This window comes from Pinus tabuliformis, chromosome 8 (assembly GCF_031772625.1).
Source record: "Pinus tabuliformis cultivar Carrire ecotype Pingquan chromosome 8, CPIR1, whole genome shotgun sequence".
Classification (NCBI taxonomy): domain Eukaryota; kingdom Viridiplantae; phylum Streptophyta; class Pinopsida; order Pinales; family Pinaceae; genus Pinus; species Pinus tabuliformis.
The window spans coordinates 432,509,354-432,529,647 of record NC_142294.1 but is presented as its reverse complement, the minus strand read 5'-3'; the positions used below and the strand labels follow the sequence as shown (position 1 = coordinate 432,529,647).

Sequence of the window (20,294 nt, the reverse complement as noted above, 5' to 3'; positions counted from 1 at the left end):
GTTGCCGAGCACTCTGTCCAGCGGGTTCTCAGGTTGGTCTCTGCCTTCCTGATTCACGTTCTGCATTCTGATGTCTGGAGTCTCTGCCATGGCTAGGGAGCTAAAAGAGAAGAGGATACGGGCCAGAAGGACGGGGGAGAAGGAATAAGAAGAGACAGAAGATGGAAAAGGGAAGAGGTTAACGCCGAGGGAGCTGACCACGGGGTCTAAGCAAATAGAATGCACAGGAATGATTGGAGCAGCCGAGAAGGAGAAGAGCGACCAGACTTGGAGACAACGAAAAATATACCTGAAGACTTTAGATGAAGAGCGCGCTTCTGAGATGCTCAGGAAACAGCCTCGCCTGTTGCAGAGCTTCTGGGACCGATTGCATGAAGGGGAGTCTTTGTTCTCCAGGAGGAAGAAGAGCGAAAAACGGAGGCACACGAGGTTGAGTGGATTGGGGGGGGTATAAATCAGAGCGGAAGTGGAAGGGGACGATGGGAGTGATGTGAAATTGTAGATTTGCACTGGATTGAGATCAGGGGATGGATCTTTGTCGTAATTTATGTAGATCTTGAGTTGACTGATATCAGGAGGCCGCTTAGTGAAATCACGAGAGGAGTGAGAGATAAGGGTCCTGTTTGCAGGCCAGTACATTCGGATGAGGCACGATGCAGGAGGAGGAGCTTGGTTCGGGGCGGGACAGACTACTTGCGACATAATTGAGTATGGCCTGAGATCACGAGAAGGAATGCAGGAAATGATTACGTCAGAAATCAAAGAGGGGCTGATTAGACTTGTCTGAAGGATTGACTGACTGCTGGATTGGTTACGGGATTGGTTTGCCATATGTGAGCTCATTTTCCTTGACTTGACCGATCTGTCTGGATGTTGCCATGGAGGCAAAATGGTCTGCTTCCTTATTATTGTCTCTCAGAACATGTTTGAATAACGTATCCCCCAGTTCTTGGATATTGTCTAAAATTCTGGTTTTTACGTTGTTGAGAACCTCTTTTTTGAACTGTGTCCCCGACACCATGGCTGCGATAAGAATGGCCGAATCTCCAACAATAATTGAATTCCTGAGTTTTAACCTGTTCAAAATGGAGGTGCCTAAATAGAGGCTGTAGGCTTCAGCCAAATTGTTGGACATTTGGCCCAATCCCCATTCATAGCTCACTAAGGTTTTCCCTTGACTGTCCTTTATGACACCCCCTGCTCCTGCTTTCCCTGGGTTATTCTTGGAGGCACCATCGAAGAACAAAGTGTGGCGTTTCTGGTTAAGAATCCACTGGCTTACTTCTTCCTTTGTGCCCCTGATCTTCCATTGTGTTCTTCTCGTGCTGCTTTTGGGATGGTCCGAGCAGATTTTGCTGAATTTGATATGGAATTTGTTGAGCCATTCCTCCTCTTCTTTGTGCCAATTGGATCGGTCTGGGGGAGCTGCCAAATTTGCACTTACTGTTTCAGAGATGAGTGCGATTGTTTTGGCCAAAATTCGGGCAGGATTGGGCTTTTTATCATTGAAGATACAGTTATTCCTGGCTAGCCAAATTTGCCAGCAAAGAGTAGCTGGGATGCATTTCCATACTCGGGTTATGATGCCTTTGCCTTTCTTGGAGAAGGGATAAAGTCTTGCCCATTTTTTTTGCAGGGATGAAAGCTGATTATTTGTTTCTTCAATTTCCAGAGGGCTGGCCATCTGTTTCCAGCAGCTTTGAGCTAGAGGGCATTGGAAGAACAAGTGGTGACTACTTTCCTCCTCAGTTCGACAGAAACAACAAATTGAAGGCCCTAAGATGCCTCTTTTCCTTAAGTTTTCAGCTGTGAGCACCTTACCTTTGAGGAGAGTCCAGTTGAAATGTTTAACCTTGGGGATGCACTCCGTTTTCCAAACCGTTGTGGAAAGATTCCAGTTCTCTGTTGGGTTGTGAGTCTGAAGGAATTTGTATCCATCTCTGACCGTGAATTTGCCTCCACTTGGATCCCATATATACCTGTCTGCAGCCCCTAGATTGGTAGGAGCGGCACCTGAGAGAGAGGCCTTGAGATTGAGCCACATATCTTCAATGTCTATGGGAGGCTTTATCTCCTTCCAGCCCTACCATACATTGTGTTCCCAGATAGAGATGTCGTACAAGGTGTATAAGTTTTTTGTTTCCATCCAAATCTGCAAGGGCCTGAGATTTTGATTGAGGTTTCTCGGTTTTGTGCCCATGATTTTGTCCTTCCATATGTTAATCTCCTTGCCACTGCCAGGCACTTTGGATATGTTGTCCCTAAACTGAGGGAGTACCTTTTTAATGAGCTTCCAGACTGAAGTGCAAGGCCGATCAGCAATTGTTTCTGAAAGAAGATTTGAGTTTGTTCCATTGAGGTATTTCTTTGAGAGAACATCCACCCACCAGGCACCTTTATCAGTGAGTAATCTCCAGATCAGTTTGAGTCCCATGGCGCGGTTGGAGAGGCTCGGAATTTTTATGGCTAGGCCTCCCTTTTCATAAGGAAGAATGACTTGCTCCCATTTGACTAGACTAAATTTTTTTGAGTCTTGCCTTCCCCCTTGCCACAGGAAACTTCTCATGAGCAGTTCCATATGCTTGTGGATACTGGCTGGAGCCAAGGTGACCGCATACTGATAGATGGGGAGGGCCGAAAGGATTGCCTTTATTAAGGTTGATCTGCCCGCTAGGTTGAGCCAAGAAACTCCCCAGCTCTGAAGCAAGCCTCTCATTTTTTCAATATGACTGGTCCAGATCTCTGCCTTGATTGTTGCTTTGGCTAGAGGCAGGCCAAGGTATGAAAAGTAACTCCAATTCCCTTGAATTGGAATGTCCAGGATATTGGAGATTCTTCTCTTGATTTGGTCAGAGACATTCCAAGTGTAAATCTTGCATTTTTTATTGTTCAATAATCCTCCTGAGGCATCTAGGAAGGCGTTCAGGACTTTCTTGAATCTTTTGGCCATTATGCTTGAAGCACCCCCGATGAGGAGAGTATCATCCGCAAAGAGAGAGTGATTGATCTCTTTAGTCCCTCTTTCTATGCCTATTCCAGTGATCAGTTTTTGTTTGCGGAGTTTTTCCAATTGAGCGCTCAAAGTTTCTGCCATGATGATGTACAAGAACGGGGAGAGAGGGCAGCCTTGCCTCAGACCCCGGGTGCTTCTGAAATATCTGCTCGGGCGGCCATTAATCAGAGGGGCAGTCCATGGATTGGAAATGCAACCAAGAATGATATTTATGAACTTGTTTGAGATCCCAAATTTTTTGAGGACAGCTGATAGGAAATGATGGTCAACTCTATCGAAGGCGTTTGCCATGTCTAGTTTAATTATCATACCTCTTTCCTTTCTGCTGATACTGCTATGAATTGCCTCTTGGATGAGGATGACATTATCAGAGATCTGCCTGTGGGGGACAAAACCTCCTTGATTCTCAGAGATAAGATGGGGGAGAAGCTTTTTAAGTCTGTTGGCTAAGATTTTGGTGACTATTTTGTAAGAGACATTGCACAGGGAAATTGGTCTAAAGCGGTCAAAGGAACGGGGATTAGGATCCTTGGGGATAAGAGCGAGGTGGGAGGATTTAGTGTTGTCTCCCATCTTGAAGTTTTTAAAGACATTCTTGACCATCCTTACAAAATCTTTTTTGATGGTGTTCCAATGATTTCGGAAAAAGGCCACCGTGAAGCCATCTGGCCCCGGGGCTTTGTCCTGTTGCATGCTGAATGCTGCGAGTCTGATTTCTTCCTCTGTGATCTCCTGATCCAGCTCCTGGTTTTGAAGATCGGAGATTTTGTTTTCTACCGCGCTGAGAAAGTCTGAGCTGTCCGACTGCCGAGGGGCTGCTGATAGGAGGGAGTTGAAGTGGTTGAAAGCTGCCTCTTTGATTTCTTCTTGCTCGTTGATCTCTCTCCCATCGACCACTATTTTATCTATCTGATTTCCTGCGCGCCTGAGCTTTATATTATTATGGAAGAAGGATGTATTTTTGTCTCCAGCCTTTAGCCATAAGCATCTTGATTTTTGCCTGTGGTCTTCTTCCTCAAGTCTGTTTTGCCTGTATAATTCTCTATACATTGCGTTTTCATGGTTTATGTCTTCAGTTGTAGGCTGACTATTTTCTTTTTCTTTGTTCCACTGTTCCATCTGCTCTTGAAGATCCGCCTTTTTCTTCTTCTCCATAGTAGCATTTTCCTTGGCCCACTTTTTAATAACGGTTCTCAGGTTTTTTAGTTTGGTTTCCCAGACATAGTTTGGGGATCCCACAACTTCCTTTGCCCACTGAGTTTGAATGAGAGAACTGAATTTTTCATTATGGTCCCACGATTTGTTGTATTTGAATGGGAGAGGTCCCATATTTCTCCCTTTTTCCATATACAACACCACAGGTTTGTGGTCGGAGGCCGAAGCCTGAATTATTTTGCTTTTGATGAGAGCATGGCTTGCTGCTATTCCTTCCTGTATTAGAAATCTGTCAAGCCTTTCTTTTATGTTGTGACTGCCTGTTCTTTTATTACTCCATGTATATTTCCCGTTGCAGAGAGGGATGTCGATGAGGTTGTGAGTCTGGATTATGGCTTCCAGCGCCTCTCTTGAAGGATCCGAATGAAAATTTCCTCCAAACTTTTCATCCGTGTTTCTTATAAGATTTAAATCTCCCCCCAGGATTATGTTCCTATCAGGAGAGGCTAGTAATTCAGAGGATAAAGAGTCCCAGCAAGATGCTTTGTCCCGGTAGTGATTGGGTGCGTAGATGTTGTAAATGCTGAAGACTTCTTGTGAGACTTTGTTTCTGAGATCGGTTTTGATCCACCAGTTACAGGACTGGAGGTTGGTGGGAGTCCATTTATTTTTGTTCCAGAGTGTTCCTATGCCTCCTGAGGCACCTTCTGAGCCTGAAGAGAAGCCTTCAAAATTTTTGATTCTTTTGATTTGGTTTTGGAATTCTTGGTCTGATAACTTGGTCTCCTGGATGAGGAAGATTTCTAGCTGCTCCTGGCTTATTAGATCGCGGACTGCATTTATTTTTGGGGAGGAGCCCATCCCCCTACAATTCCAAGAGACCAGATTCATCATTTACCAGACTTTGGATGAGTCCCAATCCTCTCCTTTGATTTTTCTCCACTTCCTTTTTGCTTATCTAGGTAGGAATCCATTGGTTGTTGTGCTCCAGTTGCCATCTCTTTCACTGCTGCCTCGTCCCTGAGCTCTTTATTTGATTTTCTGCCTACCTTTCTTGGGGGATCTGAAGGAATATTGGCTTCTTTTAGTTTGTTTCTGGTGAGAATTCTCTCTATAGTTGGAGGGGGGGAGGGTGGAGGGATTGAAGGCGAGGAGATTACAGCAAGGGAGATGGCTCGGGGGGATGAAGGGGGGGAGGGAAGGTTTTCGACATTCAGAGATTCGAAAGGGTTGGAGGAGGATGGAAAGGAGGGAGTGGAGCTGGGAGGAGGGGGAGGAGGAGGAGGGAGGGTTCCTGAAGGGGGCTTTGAGGTTGTCCCTTGGTTGACTGAAGGTTTTTTCCTCTTGACTTGTTCCCAGTGACCTTCTGTTTGTTCTTCATTTTCAGTGGTTTCATTTATTTTTAGCTTGCTACATCTATTTGCAAAATGTCCGTATTCGTGACATACCTTGCATTTGAAGGGGAGCTGTTCGTAGTCAAGTTGTTGGATGTGCGTCCATTGATCAACTTTAATCTTGATGGCTTCCGGCAGTCCTTTCCCGAGGTCTACTTCAACACAAATCCTGGCGCATGCATGCATGTTCTCCCTTGGCTCAGATCTGTCAATGAATTTGCCTACTGCATTCCCTATTGCCTTGACTGATTCGTCCCCCCAGCAGTGGAGCGGAAGATGTGGGAGGCGGACCCAGACCGGGACTGCGTTTGGGATGTCCATTTCCGGATCGAAGTCTGGAGTCCATCTGTTTAGGTAGAGGCCTCTTGAGTCCATGAAGTAAGGCCCATTTCTGAATATTAGGTTCCTATCTTCCTTGGATTCAAATATGAAGGTGTAATAGCCCCTTCCGCAGAATCTGATAGCTATTTTCCCTTGGATCATTGCGTTCCAGTTGCGCTCCACCCATTTCTGCACTGTTCTTGGAGATGGCCATAGACCTGTGAACTGACCAACTAGGCCTCTTTCAGCGAGTGTTATTGCCGATTTTCTTGGAAGGGATGGAGGGAGAGAAACCTCAGGTATTTCATCGAGGCGCTTGATGAACTTCGATTCAGAGGGACGCGGTCTTGAGGCAGCTTTCTCAGGGAGCAGAGAGGCGAAAATATCTTCATAGTTTTCAGGGTCCGGAGGGGGGGGGGGGGGGCATTCCCAGCCATTTAGAACTGCGAAGCCAGGTTGAAAGGGGCAGAGGCGCAGGAGGGCCCCAGAGCAGCACCGGCAGAAGGCCCGTGTCAGGAGCGAGCAGATGGGAGGGCAGGGGCTGGCGGCAGCCCTGCCTGCCAGGCCTGAGAGGCAGAACCAGGCGAGGGCGGGAAGGAGTTTGAAAGTCAGGCGCGCGCGCAGGTAGTCAGGCTCCCAGCCATCCCTGTAAGGGAGTTAGGTTGGTGCATTGTTCCTTTATAAATTCCTATTTGGTTTTCTATTCCCTATCTCATTCTCTAGCCTAACTATCAAAGAAATTAATTAATTATAAATAAATTTGTGTGTTTGTCTCTTGATCACTTGTCCACACTGCTACAAGATTTATCATGCATTTTTAGCGAGGGTGTTTTTACTGATGTGGTTCTCTACTTGTTGCCTTTGTTTCATTCTTTTACTTTCAACAACATATTCCTATGTTGTCTCAGAAGTGAGGCTGCCATGGTGATTATGCATAAATTCAACATTGGCATTATGTAAAAAGCCCATATTCAGAAGCATAGTATCAGTGTGCTTCACATTCAGTGAAAAACGGGAATATCATTAAGTCTGTCAGTTTGGTTCATACAATTTTGGTCCAAAAAGGAAAATGTGGCCTTGTTGTGTCCAATGGAAAAGTGCATATTGCGAAGCCCTTCCTCTCAAAATGATTGGTATTGTGCCAAAGGAGCTTCAGTTCACTTGTAAGAGAAAAGGAGGATTTATTTGCACTTTTTGTTGTCTGCCCCACCCAAATGGTACGTCTTAAAGGAAAACAAGGCCAGGAAAACATCCACGGGATGTTGAAGGAATAGTTAACCCTTGGACCTAGTACTTGAGACTAAACGATTTTGGTTACTTGCAGAGTAGGGCTACACAAAAAACATTACAGAGAAGACAGATGTATACAACTATGTAATTGTTCCCACCAATTAACAAATCACCCATGAGATACCATTTAGAATTTACACAACAGAATACAAGCAAATCGAGAACATTTAAGCTCGATATCATTCAATTATCATTATAGGGATAGTTAGTTATCTTATTTTTTTTTATATTTGTTTATTTGTGAAAATCAATGTAATGGGCCTCATAGGAATTTTGGACTGTGCCTGGGCACCTTATGGTTGTAATTTTAGTCTACTTGAATGATACTCCCACTCTCGTTCTCTGCTCCCAACATTCTTGAACTTACTATGCAGATTGACAGACTCTTTTTGGCATTGCATATTCTATAGATTTACATGCCAAAATTTTATACCTTCCATTCCTTATTGTAGATATGCATTTTTGGGCATCTAATGCACTTTTTCAATTCAAATCCAGATGTCACATATTGCAAAATCTCTCTTCTTTTTTTCATGAGTTGCTTCTGCATAAATTTCTCTTTGGCACCCTTTTTCTTTTTATTTTGTGCCCAAGGGTTAAATTTTGTACACCCTTTTTCTTTTGCTTTTGTGCCCAAGGGTTAAATTTTGTACACTTTCAACTATTTGGAGATTGCAAGGAACATTTTATGTTCAAATGGTGAAATCTAATACTGTTGAATTCACTATTTGGCAAAGTTAATGAATTCTAAACATTATAGTTGAAAGCCAAATTGTCATCCCTTGTTTGCAACCTATATGTCATCCAACCTATATGTCCTACTGGCGTAGCATAAATAACAGAGTGAACATGTAATGACATGGAACCCGCAGTCCTATTTAAATTTATTTGATCTTTAACAAAGCTACGTTCCTCCATGCGAAGCTGCCTTGAAAAGACTCATGATCCCTTTTGTACACACTGGTGGAAAAGCACAATATGGTATGGCTCAGGGAAATTTCGAGGTGTTTTTGCAATTTTTTTGAATGGGTACTGGGTGGGTTAGGCATTTATTGCAACGTGGCCTCCAAAAATATTAGATCTGGTGCACACGATTGTACTAAGTGATTTTTGGGGTTAAATTCTGTGGAGGATCTTAGATGTGTTAATATATCTCCTTTAGTTTGTTTCTAAAGTGCACTTTGATGATGGATTTGACAACAGATAAATTCACTGCCAATAGTGTTGATGATGGATTTCACAATGCATAGGTTCACTGCCAATAGTGTTTCTAAGGTTGGTGTTACCTACCTTGGAGGTTGCAAAAAATACGGCGGAAAAATGGATCGATTCTCATTTTGGTACAAATGCAAAGTGGGCAGATTTACTTTAAAGCAATTTGTACGAATTGCACATAGAGCACATGGTGTTATGTATTAGCCTAAGTTACCATAAACATCCCTCCCAAACCCCAGAAACATTTTTCGGCGTTTTGGAAATGAAAACAGGAACGATACGGCATGGAAACGACATGGAAATGACACATGAACATTTCAGTTTTTTGGAAACGTAGGATCCTAATTCTAAAGTGTTTCCATTTTTTTGGAAGCGCATGATCATATTTTTTAAATGCTTCATGCATTTTTAAGGGTTTTGGATGTGCTTCGAGATTTTCCTGACTTGGATATGACGTTGAATGCCATGTCTCATATGATTTTGTTTGATGAGGATGCACCAATAATTGCATCTTCAAGTGGACATGGCAGCTATGCTCCCACTCATGGAGAGGATCCAAATGACGATGTGAATCTTAATTACACGGATGAAAACATATTTGATGATATGTAAATGTAATTTATGATGATATTTTAAACTTTTGAACAATGGACATTGAATAACATAATATGTCATATGATAGTAGACTGCTAGTCATAGTTCACTTTTGTAATTTCTACTATGTAGTGTGCATTTAGCATTATTAATTTTGGTGATAATGTTTATGATTTAAATTGGAAACAAAAACTTAATGATATGTTGAATGTTATAATAATCTCTAATGATGATGACAATGTTTAAGCTGAATTGGTGATGATGATTATGTATTTTTAAATATAGAATCTAGATTTTAAAAGATGAATGGTAATATGAAAGTTTTATTTTGTCATATATATATGGTGTTTCCTGGTTGTATCGTATCCAAATTTTTTGAAAATTTACCGTATCCGTTTCAAACCCTGTTTTTGTATATGTTTCAGTGCAACTTAGGTATTAGCCATAAGCTTCACCACCAAAATCATAGTAAAGAGTTTCTTGATGTCATTCATTTAGTTCTTTCACCCCCTAAATTGGGAATTAATGCTTTACATGACCATACTTGTGGTATGTGTTGCACCTAAACTAATATTTTCAAAAATAGGGACTTGCTTTCAAAATCTGCTATATGAACTTATGTAATAGTATCCTTAAACTCATAGCTTATTTTCACAAACTTTTATCCTTTGCACTTGAGTCACAATTGAAGCAGGTGTTAAGGTGCCTTCCCAAATTATTGTGAATCAATTTAATCAACTCTTCTTCCCAACAATCAAGATATTTTTTTTTTTAAGAAACAGGTAGAATTTTCATTATATAAACTAGAAAATGGCCAGGTCCCGTACAAAATTCACGATTGTGCTCTCAGTTTTTTCTATTGATTTACATTAGAATGGGACCTTCTTGCTACCAGCATTATTTACATATAGTCTTTGAGCATAACTATAACTGTAGACTCTCTAGAAAACACCACTATATTCTATACATTGACATAGAATATATATAATATTTAAACGAAAAACTTTCAGCAGCTACTGGGATCGAATTCTTCTCTCGGAGGTTCATCCACAGTAGTCATCAATTCCTCCACGACATCCTCTCTGTCATCAACCTTAGCAGTAGCAACAACAACCTTAGTAGCAGCAGCCTCAACATCAGCAGTGTTGAAGACCATGGCTTCCCTAACCCCAAAAAATTCCTTTAAAACCTCGACAGTAGTAGTTTCCACTTTTATTTTGATGTTTTCCATCTTCAGTGGTACGCTAATCACATCAACACACATGCCTTCCATTGTCTTCTATAATAATTCCATATCCTTACCCAATCCAGATAATTGAGCATAGAGAACTACCATACTTTCGTTAATTTCCTTAACAATCCCCTACATAACTTGTTTACCAGATTTCTCCACCAAATTCTTGACGCTTCCACCACTGCCATGACCATACCCAAAGCTTCCAAACCTAGAGCCTCCACCACTGTCATTACGCATAGAGGCCATTTTCGCATCAATCTGCCTCTGGACAATAACTATCCTTTGATTAAATAACCGTAGCCAACTACCATATATAATGGCCTGTTCAACCCCAACATTCCTCTCGAATTTACCCTTCATAAATGCTAGCCAATTCAGAATCTTATCAAGGCAAATTCCCTCCATTTCTTCCATCGCCAGAATTAACCAGAATCGTAATGCGATGGTACCATCTTCTCCGACAGGGATGGGCATATTGCATATCCCGGCGAGTAACCGAAACCACGATGCCCACTTGTCCTCATACATGCTCTGCATTCCGATGGAACCACACTTGTGCATTAACTCGAAGCCAACCGTCTGAAATTCCAAGGCACTGCGGAGGGGCGTTGGGGAGCTAACCATCTTAACTACCAACTTAATTCTCTGAAGACCCGTACCCCCACCGTACATTGTTGGCTTGGTGCTACAGATCAAGGGATGTGACATGAGGATTTGTCTTGATTTATTTATAAACTAACTTGTTCCAACATCACCCTCGCATTGGCCTGACCATCCGCCAAGTGGTTATTGGCACGCAACACATGGAACAATTTTATTTTTCATTTTTTTTTAGGAGATAAATAATCCTTACCATGATTGAGGAGGTTTCATAATTGACGCTATGTAATTTATTTCACTAGTTTCAATCCCACTTCTTCACCCCTATTAGCATCACGCCATGCAATGAGTGTTAAGTGGACTATTCAAAAATCATGAGAAATTAGTCAGTTACAACTACCTCTCATTTCGGATCATATCAAATTCAAATAAAAAAAGAAATGATTGGCCAAACCATACAATTTGGAACTAGGTAATAACAATTTCATTCGCTTACCTTCAGTGTTTTATTATATAATTAATTCTATTTATTCTAGAATATTTAGTGGACATTAAATCTCTATCATTCACCTAATAATTATTGACAAACAATCCTATCAATGGAAATTATTTTTCCACCCTATTAAACCATTTAACTAGCGTAAATCCATCTTAAACATGAATCTACCATGAGACAAGAGGAGATCAAATTTCAAATTTCTTCAGGTGAAAACTTATTTCAGATTAAAAACAACAATATCTATTTTTTCACCATTTAAATTGTACTCTTCAATGCTATATATTTTTGCAGTATAGGTCAATATTAATTTATATTAAAATATTTTATTTGTAAAATACATTGGATATTTTATTAGATACACCATTAAAATATTTTCTTTTAACATTTTTTTTTCTATATACAGATATGAAGTTGATATTCACATAAATTAGTTAACATAGATCTTCAAATAATTTATTTAAATACCGTGTTAAAATATTTTTGAAAAGTATAAAGTTTAATCACCTTACTGGCATAATTTTTTTTACTTTATATGAAATTATCATATTTTTTTAATTGTAGCCCACCTTGATTTTCTATTTAGAGAATATTTGTTTTTATTTTAAGACACATGTCATCTCCAAATTGAGCATAAACATATTTACACATGGTTTTCACACTAAACTATGGAATTAGCCTCTCAACTCAACTACATCAAATTATATAAAAATAAAAATAAAAATAAAAATATTTATAACTAATAATTAAAAGAGTCTAAATTCATCTTAATTCTAAAAAACCAAAAACCAAATCTCTTTAAATATTGGCTATCCAAGCCATAATAAAAATAAAAATAAACCATTTAACTATCATTTTTATATGAACCACTGTGGGCAGATAAAGAGGCAGACCAAAGGCTCAAATAAAGAGCAATGTAGAAACATAATTTCAAGTAACGGTTATATTTGAACAATAATGTTTAAATTATAATATTAATTTATTAATATATTAAAAAAATATTATTAAGTAACGGCTATATTAAATGGCTAAGTTTCTGAAAAAAATATATTTAAATAATGATATTATTTCATTAATTTATTAAAAATATTAATAGCTAACGACTATATTAAATGGCTAGTTTTTGAAAATTAATATTTAAATTAATTTATTAAATCGAATTATTACAATTTCTTGAAAAATAATATTTAAATAATATTTAAATAATGATATTAGTTTATTAATTTATTAAAATATTAATATGTAATGGCTATATTAAATGGCTAGTTTTTGAAAAATAATATTTAAATTAATTTATTAAAACCAAATTTGAAAAATAATATTTAAACTATGATATTAGTTTATCAATTTATTAAAAACAAATATTAATAAGTAACCACTATATTAAACAACTAGTTTTTTAAATAAATAGATAAATAATCAAAGTGAAACTTTAAAGGAAGGGAGTAAAAAATTATAAAAACGAGTGAAGACCCGAAACAAGATTATTTGATAAATAAAATAACTAATGGAAATAAAATAAAATAAATTAAAAATAATTAATAGAAAAATAAATAAAATAAAATAAAAATATACACAAGTCAAAATAAATAAACATATATATATATATATATATATATCCAAAGAAAAATAATAAATAAATAAAACAGGGTCAACAATAAAATATGGAGCTCAAGCTCATTAAACAAAAAATAAAAATATTAAAAAGACTTAAAAAGGAATAGAATGATAAAATACATAAAATAAAATATAACAAATACTATAAAAATGATGTCAATAACTATATAGATTAAGAAAAAAAACAAACAAACAAACTAGGAGGACAAGAAAGGGACTATTCCAACCATCATTTCTATTCAACTTTTTTCAATTTCTGGCTCCCTCAATTTACGAGTCTTTTTTCAATTTCTAAGAGCTCCCTCAATTTACGATGATGAAAATGTCTAACTTTAGCAATGACTTTGACCTCTTCAATGCAAATGTGATACTTAAATTTATATATTAAAATGAAAAATGATAAAAACTCTTTACCACGAAAAATGATAAAAACACCCTTTACCCACCTTCCATTACATCGAAATACTCATATAATATTACCTTCCTTTACCTGGAACTATTCCGTAACATGGAACTAATAATATAATATTAGTAGTAAAACGCCTTTATCATCTTCCGTTACGCCAATGTCTAACTATAGCAATGACTTTGACCTCTTCAATGCAAATATAATACTTACATGAAATGAAAAATGATAAAAACCCCTTACCACGAAAAATGATAAAAACACCCTTTACCCACCTTCCATGACATCGAACTACTTTCATGTAAAATGATAAAAACCCCTTACCACGAAAAATGATAAAAACACCCTTTACCCACCTTCCATGACATCGAACTACTGATATAATATTACCTTCCGTTACCTGGAACTAATAATATAATATTAGTGGTAAAGGCGCCTTTATCATCTTCCGTTACACCATATATAAAAAGGGATACTCTCTTTTATTTTCTTCACTGCCAGATGATTTCATCCCTCTTCTCCAAGGGATTCGATATCTTCAGTTATCTCACCTCATTTTGTTGAGAAATCTCAGCACCATGGAGCATGCTGCGATAAAGGTATGGAGTCCTCTGTGTGTGTTAAGCTCCTTAAAAATGGGTTTTGCCGGTCAGTAATTCCTTTTTCAGGACTGAATGGATCTCTTTAATTTTATTTTATTTGCGTTGTATCATAATCATACCTTATTTTATGAATACAACTGTATCATCTAATATCATGTGTCTGTGTCTGTGTCAGTTTGGGCACCCCAATGGCTTCGCTCGGCGTTTAGTGGTTCGCAAGAAATCCGAAGGCCCTCCCGCTATCTCTTTTTCAGATTTGGCACAATTTGTTTGCAGGGTCTTTGAGTTGCAAGAATCAACTGAGATACGCATCAAATACAAGAAAGATGGAGACGAAGTGGTGGTAGAGGAAGAGATGGGGTGGGAGGAAACGTGCAAGAGTCTATCCAATGGTGAAGTGCTGCTGGTGGATGTGCAAATTAAATTACCAGGCGCTCCTGATACCAAAGAAGTGATGTGGGTAGAGATCAGCATACCTACGAAACCCATTTATTTGCGGCCACCAATCTTCTGAACAATCCAATGAAGAAAACATGTTCACTCCGACCGCTTATTTTATATATTTTAGGAAAAATTTTGATTTTGTGTTGAGTTTATCAATGTAGTTTTTGAGAAGTTCTCTGGCGGCAGGGTTGTGATATGGGATGGTTTGAGATTTAATTCTCATCATCTTTGCTGCTGTGATTTGGTCCCTTTTTTTTCATTGTGGCGATCTCTGCAACATTATTTTTTGTTATTTTTGCTCTTTTCTTATTGAGAAATAGTCCTGTGGTCAATCTTTTTTGGAAACAGTTATATGGACGATCTTTTTCTTTGATGAGCTGCTCTGTATGATTTGATGAGCTGCTTTGTATGATCGGATGATTATGACTTCATATAAACCCATAAAAATGGAACTTTCTCTGTTATTAGAATGAAAATCTGTTTTGTCTAATTTTTTTTATCAATATAGTAATGGTAAACCCATTATTATTTATTCATTAGAGTTTTTATTATGAAACTTTCACTGTCTGTGGTTCTGTTACCTTTTCTTTTCTCATATATCGTGTCTGTGGTTCTGTTACCTTTTCTTTTCTCATATATCGTAGGGTTGGATCAGAATAATGAATTAAAAAACTATATCTATTAAATCTGTGTTGCTTGATTATGAAATCCATTTTATTAAATCTGTGTTGCTCACTTATGAAATCCATTTTCTTATTAGGCTATATGCTTTGAAATATGAGTAGTTTGCAGGGATTAAAGATATTCAGAAATTTATGCTCAGCAAATATCTTTCAGAGATTTATTCCCAACAAATATCTTTCAGAGATTTATTCCCAACAAATATCTTTCTTTATTATATGAATATGCTGCAGTGTGTAGAGAAAGTAGCACTGGTGCCACCTTCCATCTACATAGTCCTCTAGTCCTCCTAAGCTGTATCTTTCTTTATTATATGAATATGCTGCAGTGTGTAGAGAAAGTAGCACTGGTGCCACCTTCCATCTACATAGTCCTCTAGTCCTCCTAAGCTGCGGTGTCCAGAGAAAGTGGCACTGGTGCCACCTGCCATCTACATAGTTCTCTTACCTGCCATCTTCATGGTCCTGCCATCTCCATAGTTGGTGTTCAGAACCTAGCTTAATTCACATTTCACATTTTACACTCATTCACATTTCACATTGTACACTTTGTGAGGCTCGTCCTTTGCAGTTGTGTTTCGTTTCATTTAGCAGATATGACTTATTTGAATTGGTGCCGTGAGACCAGAAGGCATTCATCGAACAAGTGTATACCTGACTATAAGTGCTGTTATTTAGTTCTAACCCAGAAGACTGGGAGTAAGTATACCTGATTGTAAGTGCTGTCATTTAATTCTAACCGAAAAGGCGGGCCAATGTTCTTGTGCCTGTACGTGTAGGTTATTTGAATGTCGCATAGATGCTGATTAATCACTTGGGATCGTTTCTGATAGCTATTTTAACTAACTATAAATTTAGCATAGCGTGATAAAAAATCATATTAAAAAACAATCATGGGCTTGAATATGTAAAGCTTCTTTGCTAATGATTGAATATCTTTGTTTACATTATTAATGTAGTTATTCTTTTCATCCGCAAAAATTCGTTTTTTGAAATGAATGTTTTTAAAATTTTCATAATGAGATTATGTATTTGAAATTCTGTTCAGCACCATGGCTTATCAAGGATACGAGTTCCGAGTTGATTGATTAAGATATAATGATTATATAAATATTCTTATTGCAAGGTTAAAAAGTCTTGTTGCAAAAAGTATTGTTTTGGATGTATTTACTGTGGTATGTTTGATATTGAATTTTGTAATAAAAATGGTGGGTTGTGTTTTTAGGATCACAATACAGATTTTAAAAATGGAAAAAGATTTAATTTCCAATTTCAAAAGAAATGCACATTCACCTATATCAGCTTTAGAAGATGAGGTAAATAGTGTTTATGCTTTCTCAATTATATTGCAATTTCTGTCCATCATTGCATGGTGGTTAAGTTTGGTAGTGTGTTTGAGATGTGACATGTAAATAACATTGTTCAGTTGTGACTATGTTCTTTCTCAAGCCTTGGCTATTCAACACCCTTCTGCTTGATGTCTTATATTCACATATTTTCAGTCCATTGCTCTGGACTTTTGGTCTATTTGAAGTATGTTAATGATTTTTGTGTTTTTTTGGTTTTTTATAAAATAAAAAAAAAATTGCCATGAGATTGAGATTATTATTTCATTTTCTATGAATAGGGTATGTCTAGAAATGTAGTGCGAATTGTTGATGCAGAAGATAATGATGTATCAATTCATGGTGAAGCATTGAAAGTTTCAGAGAATATGGCCATGGAAGAGAAACACCTAGAAACATTTGTCTGAAGCCTTATTATTTTATTTTTTTGGGTCATTTCTGATTTTTTAAGACTGCGAGCCAAAACATACAGTGGAACACCAATTTAATAATTTGGAGTTCTAGTTATTTTGTCATGCCATAGTCTTGTAAACAAAATGTGAACGCTGATTTTGCTTAAATACAAAATTCTCTTCGTTGTATGTCTTTTGACTAGTTGCTTTACCACTGCCGATGATTATTGTAGGATGGTGAGATATAATTAATTATGTCATGGCATAGTGTCATAAACTTTGTGAGAATTATGGTTTTGCTAAATTACAATGTTTTATATTTTTATATGGATTTTATCATGGTATTATTGGTGTACCACAATACTTTTTATATGGATTTTGTCATGGTATTGTTGGTGTACCACAATACTTTTTATATGGATTTTGTCATGGTATTGTTAGTGTACCACAATACCATGCTAGACACTGCTCCTACAGTAAGGTGTATGATTGATTGATTTTTTAGGGTCTTGTGATAATAAAAAGGATTTTGTCATGGTATTGTTAGTGTACCACAATACCATGCTAGACACTGCTCCTACAGTAAGGTGTATGATTGATTGATTTTTTAGGGTCTTGCGATAATGTGGATTAAAAATTGGCAGGTTTTTTTGAGTTTCCGTGTATACTAGTGTTGTGTGTACTCGTGTTGCCCAATGATTCAATCATTTGTTCTAACGAACTGATTTCTCTCTGCATAGCATTCATGGTCCTTGAAATTAATAAATATATAAAATATAAAATATTTTTATCCTTAAAATTAGTAAATGTATAAAATATTTTTTTGATTTCTTTACATAGCATTCATAGTACTTGAAATTAGTAAATATATAAATTATTTTTTGAGATTAGTAAAATCTCACTTTACAAAACATTATTCTCCTTGAAATTTAGAAGCCACAGACAGATATTTCCCGAGGCTTCTCTGAACCTCCACACGGTTAAAGAGACCACGAATTTGTTCCCATGGCTTAGAAGTTCAAATACAGATTTCAATTAAAAATAAAACGAAAAAAGAATCCCCGTGCATGAAGCGTAACTGTGGGCCATCTTGTCAATAAAATGCTCAAATTATTAAAAAAAAGGCCATAACCCTTTGAATTTCTTACAAAATAACAACCCTACATTTTCATTCATCTTTTGGTGTTTCATTTTTTTTGTCATTGCTGTTTGGAGTTTTTGGTTATTCTTGTATGGGGTCATTGGGCTCTTAATCATTTGGATTGTGGAGTTGTCTTTGTTGTTGGTTGACATATGTTAGAGCGTTACTATTTAGTATTTTTTATGAATTTGATTTGGAAATCGGGTGTGTTTTTTTATAATTAAATGATTTAAAAGAATTAATGATATTGAAATCGGGAATATGTACTTGGTATTAATATGGTATTAATATTTATGTTTTATAGCATCAATAATAGCTTATGAATTTAATTTAAATATTTTTTTACATTTAATTATTAAATTTGCTTTTGATTTGTATGAGTATCTGGTGAGCAATGGTACATAAGCATATTCAGATTGGTTACTGTATTGGGTGGTGAAAATGGCAACTTTAGAATCCCATCTCACCTACGGTGACCAAATGAGGTCAACTGCCTCTCCTGCAGCTTGTACCTCTGTTTCTTAATGCCACTGAATGGTAGGACAACAATTGAAATTGGAACTTACTAAGATACTAGTGGTGAAGCAACTGGATCAATAGGTTCAGTCCTAGCACCACCAGCAGATAGAGGAGCATATCTATTAGCAGCGTGACCAGAGTGAGAAGTGGAGCCAGACGGAATAACTTCTTTCCTAGTATCCCTTCTTGTACCAGATAAAGATCCAGCACAAAGTGTTCCCGTTCGAACATATTTATAGTTTACAAACCCATAGCCAGTGGTTTATGTGATAAATTTTTCTATAGATCCAGAAGTAGATGGAGCATTGAAGCGAGCAAAGCCAGAGACATAGTAAGTAGAGCTGGCCAAAGAGAGCTATTATCCTTTGGAGGCTTTTTGCGCACGAATAATCCAGGGCCTTTTATTAATTAAGGCCCTTAATAATTCTGAATTGAGCAACAATTGTTTTCGTTAATGATACGCGCTGGTATTTCTAGCTTTTGATGAGCGAGATGGGTGTACACTGTATATTAATATCGTGGTATTAACCAGTTGACTCAGGTGAGATAGGAAATACAGCTTGGCAGACGAAATAGATGTGGAAGAGAGCTTGGAAGGGAGGGTCGGTTCAGCTCAGGTCAGGTCAGATCAGATCAGGTACCAAGCCCAAGAAAGAGAATCCATACTTCTGACTTCCTAAAGTGACATCTAACATATGAGAAGAATATGTTACCTTTTTGAAATAGAGTGTAACCGAAGATGATAAAGGCGCCCTTACCACTAATAATATATTATTAATTCGATGTAACCGAAAACCCGCCTTCCGTTACATCGTACTACTCATATATATTACCTTCCGTTACCTGGAACTAATAATATAGCCTTCATCATCTTCCGTTACACTATATATAAAAATGATAGTCTCTTTTATTTTCTTCACTTCACGGCAGATGATTTAATCCCTCTTCTCCAAGGGTTTCGAGATCTTCAGTTATCTCATCTCATTTTGTAGAGAAACCTCGGCACCATGGAGCATGCCGTGATAAAGGTCTGGAGTTCTCTGTGTGTGTTATGCTCCATAAAAAAGGATTTAATTTAATTTTATTTGCATTATTTGCATTTTACGAATACAACTGTAACATCTAATATCATGTGTGTGTGTGTCAGTTCGGAGACCCCAATGGCTTCGCCCGGCGTTTTGTGATTCGCGAGACATCCGAAGACCCTCTCGCTATCTGTTTTTCAGAGTTCAAAGAATATGTTCGCAGGGTGTTTCATTTGGAAATGCCAGCGGAGATACGCATCAAATACATGAAAGATGGAGACGAAGTGGTGGTAGAGGAAGATATGGAGTGGGAGGAAATGTGCTACAGTCTATTCAATCGGGAAGTGCTGCCGGTGGATGTGCAAATTAAATTACCTGTGGACCCTCATGCCAATAATCAGATGTGGGGACAGATCAGCATGGCTACGAATACCCTTTATTTGCGGCCACCCCATAATATAATCTTCTGAACAATCTTTGTACAAGACAGCAGCAACCGAGTCTCCAATCCAATCACAAAATATGTTTACTCGCGCAGCTTATTTAATATATTTTAGGAAAAAAATTGATTTTGGGTTGAGTATTATCAATCTAGTTTCCAAGTATGGGTAAATCCATCATTATTTATTCATTAGGGTTATTATGATGAAACTTTCATTGCCTGTGATTTTGTTACCTTTTCTTTTCCCATATATCGTATGGTTGGATCAGAATAATGAATAAGAAACCATATCTTAAAAATCCGTGTTGCTCGCTCATGAAATCCATTTCCTCATTAGTCCAGTGACTATGGAAATCGATATGCTT

At 37.5% G+C, this 20,294-nt stretch overlaps 1 protein-coding gene across 1 annotated transcript; it reads left to right on the top strand.

Annotated features, from left to right (window-relative positions):
- Positions 1-19,395: 19,395 nt before the first annotated feature.
- Positions 19,396-20,041, top strand: LOC149235907 (uncharacterized). The gene is made up of 2 exons (XM_089461475.1): positions 19,396-19,490; positions 19,610-20,041. The coding sequence occupies exons 1-2, from the start codon at positions 19,470-19,472 to the stop codon at positions 19,955-19,957; spliced, it is 369 nt and encodes a 122-aa protein (XP_089317601.1). The 5' UTR covers positions 19,396-19,469; the 3' UTR covers positions 19,958-20,041.
- The last annotated feature ends 253 nt before the right edge of the window (positions 20,042-20,294 follow it).

Excerpts from the sequence above, each read along its gene's own strand:
- LOC149235907 (XM_089461475.1), top strand. The coding sequence starts at position 19,470 with ATGGAGCATGCCGTGATAAAG. Across the intron at positions 19,491-19,609 it reads TGGAGCATGCCGTGATAAAG|TTCGGAGACCCCAATGGCTT; the intron begins GTCTGGAGTTCT and ends TGTGTGTGTCAG.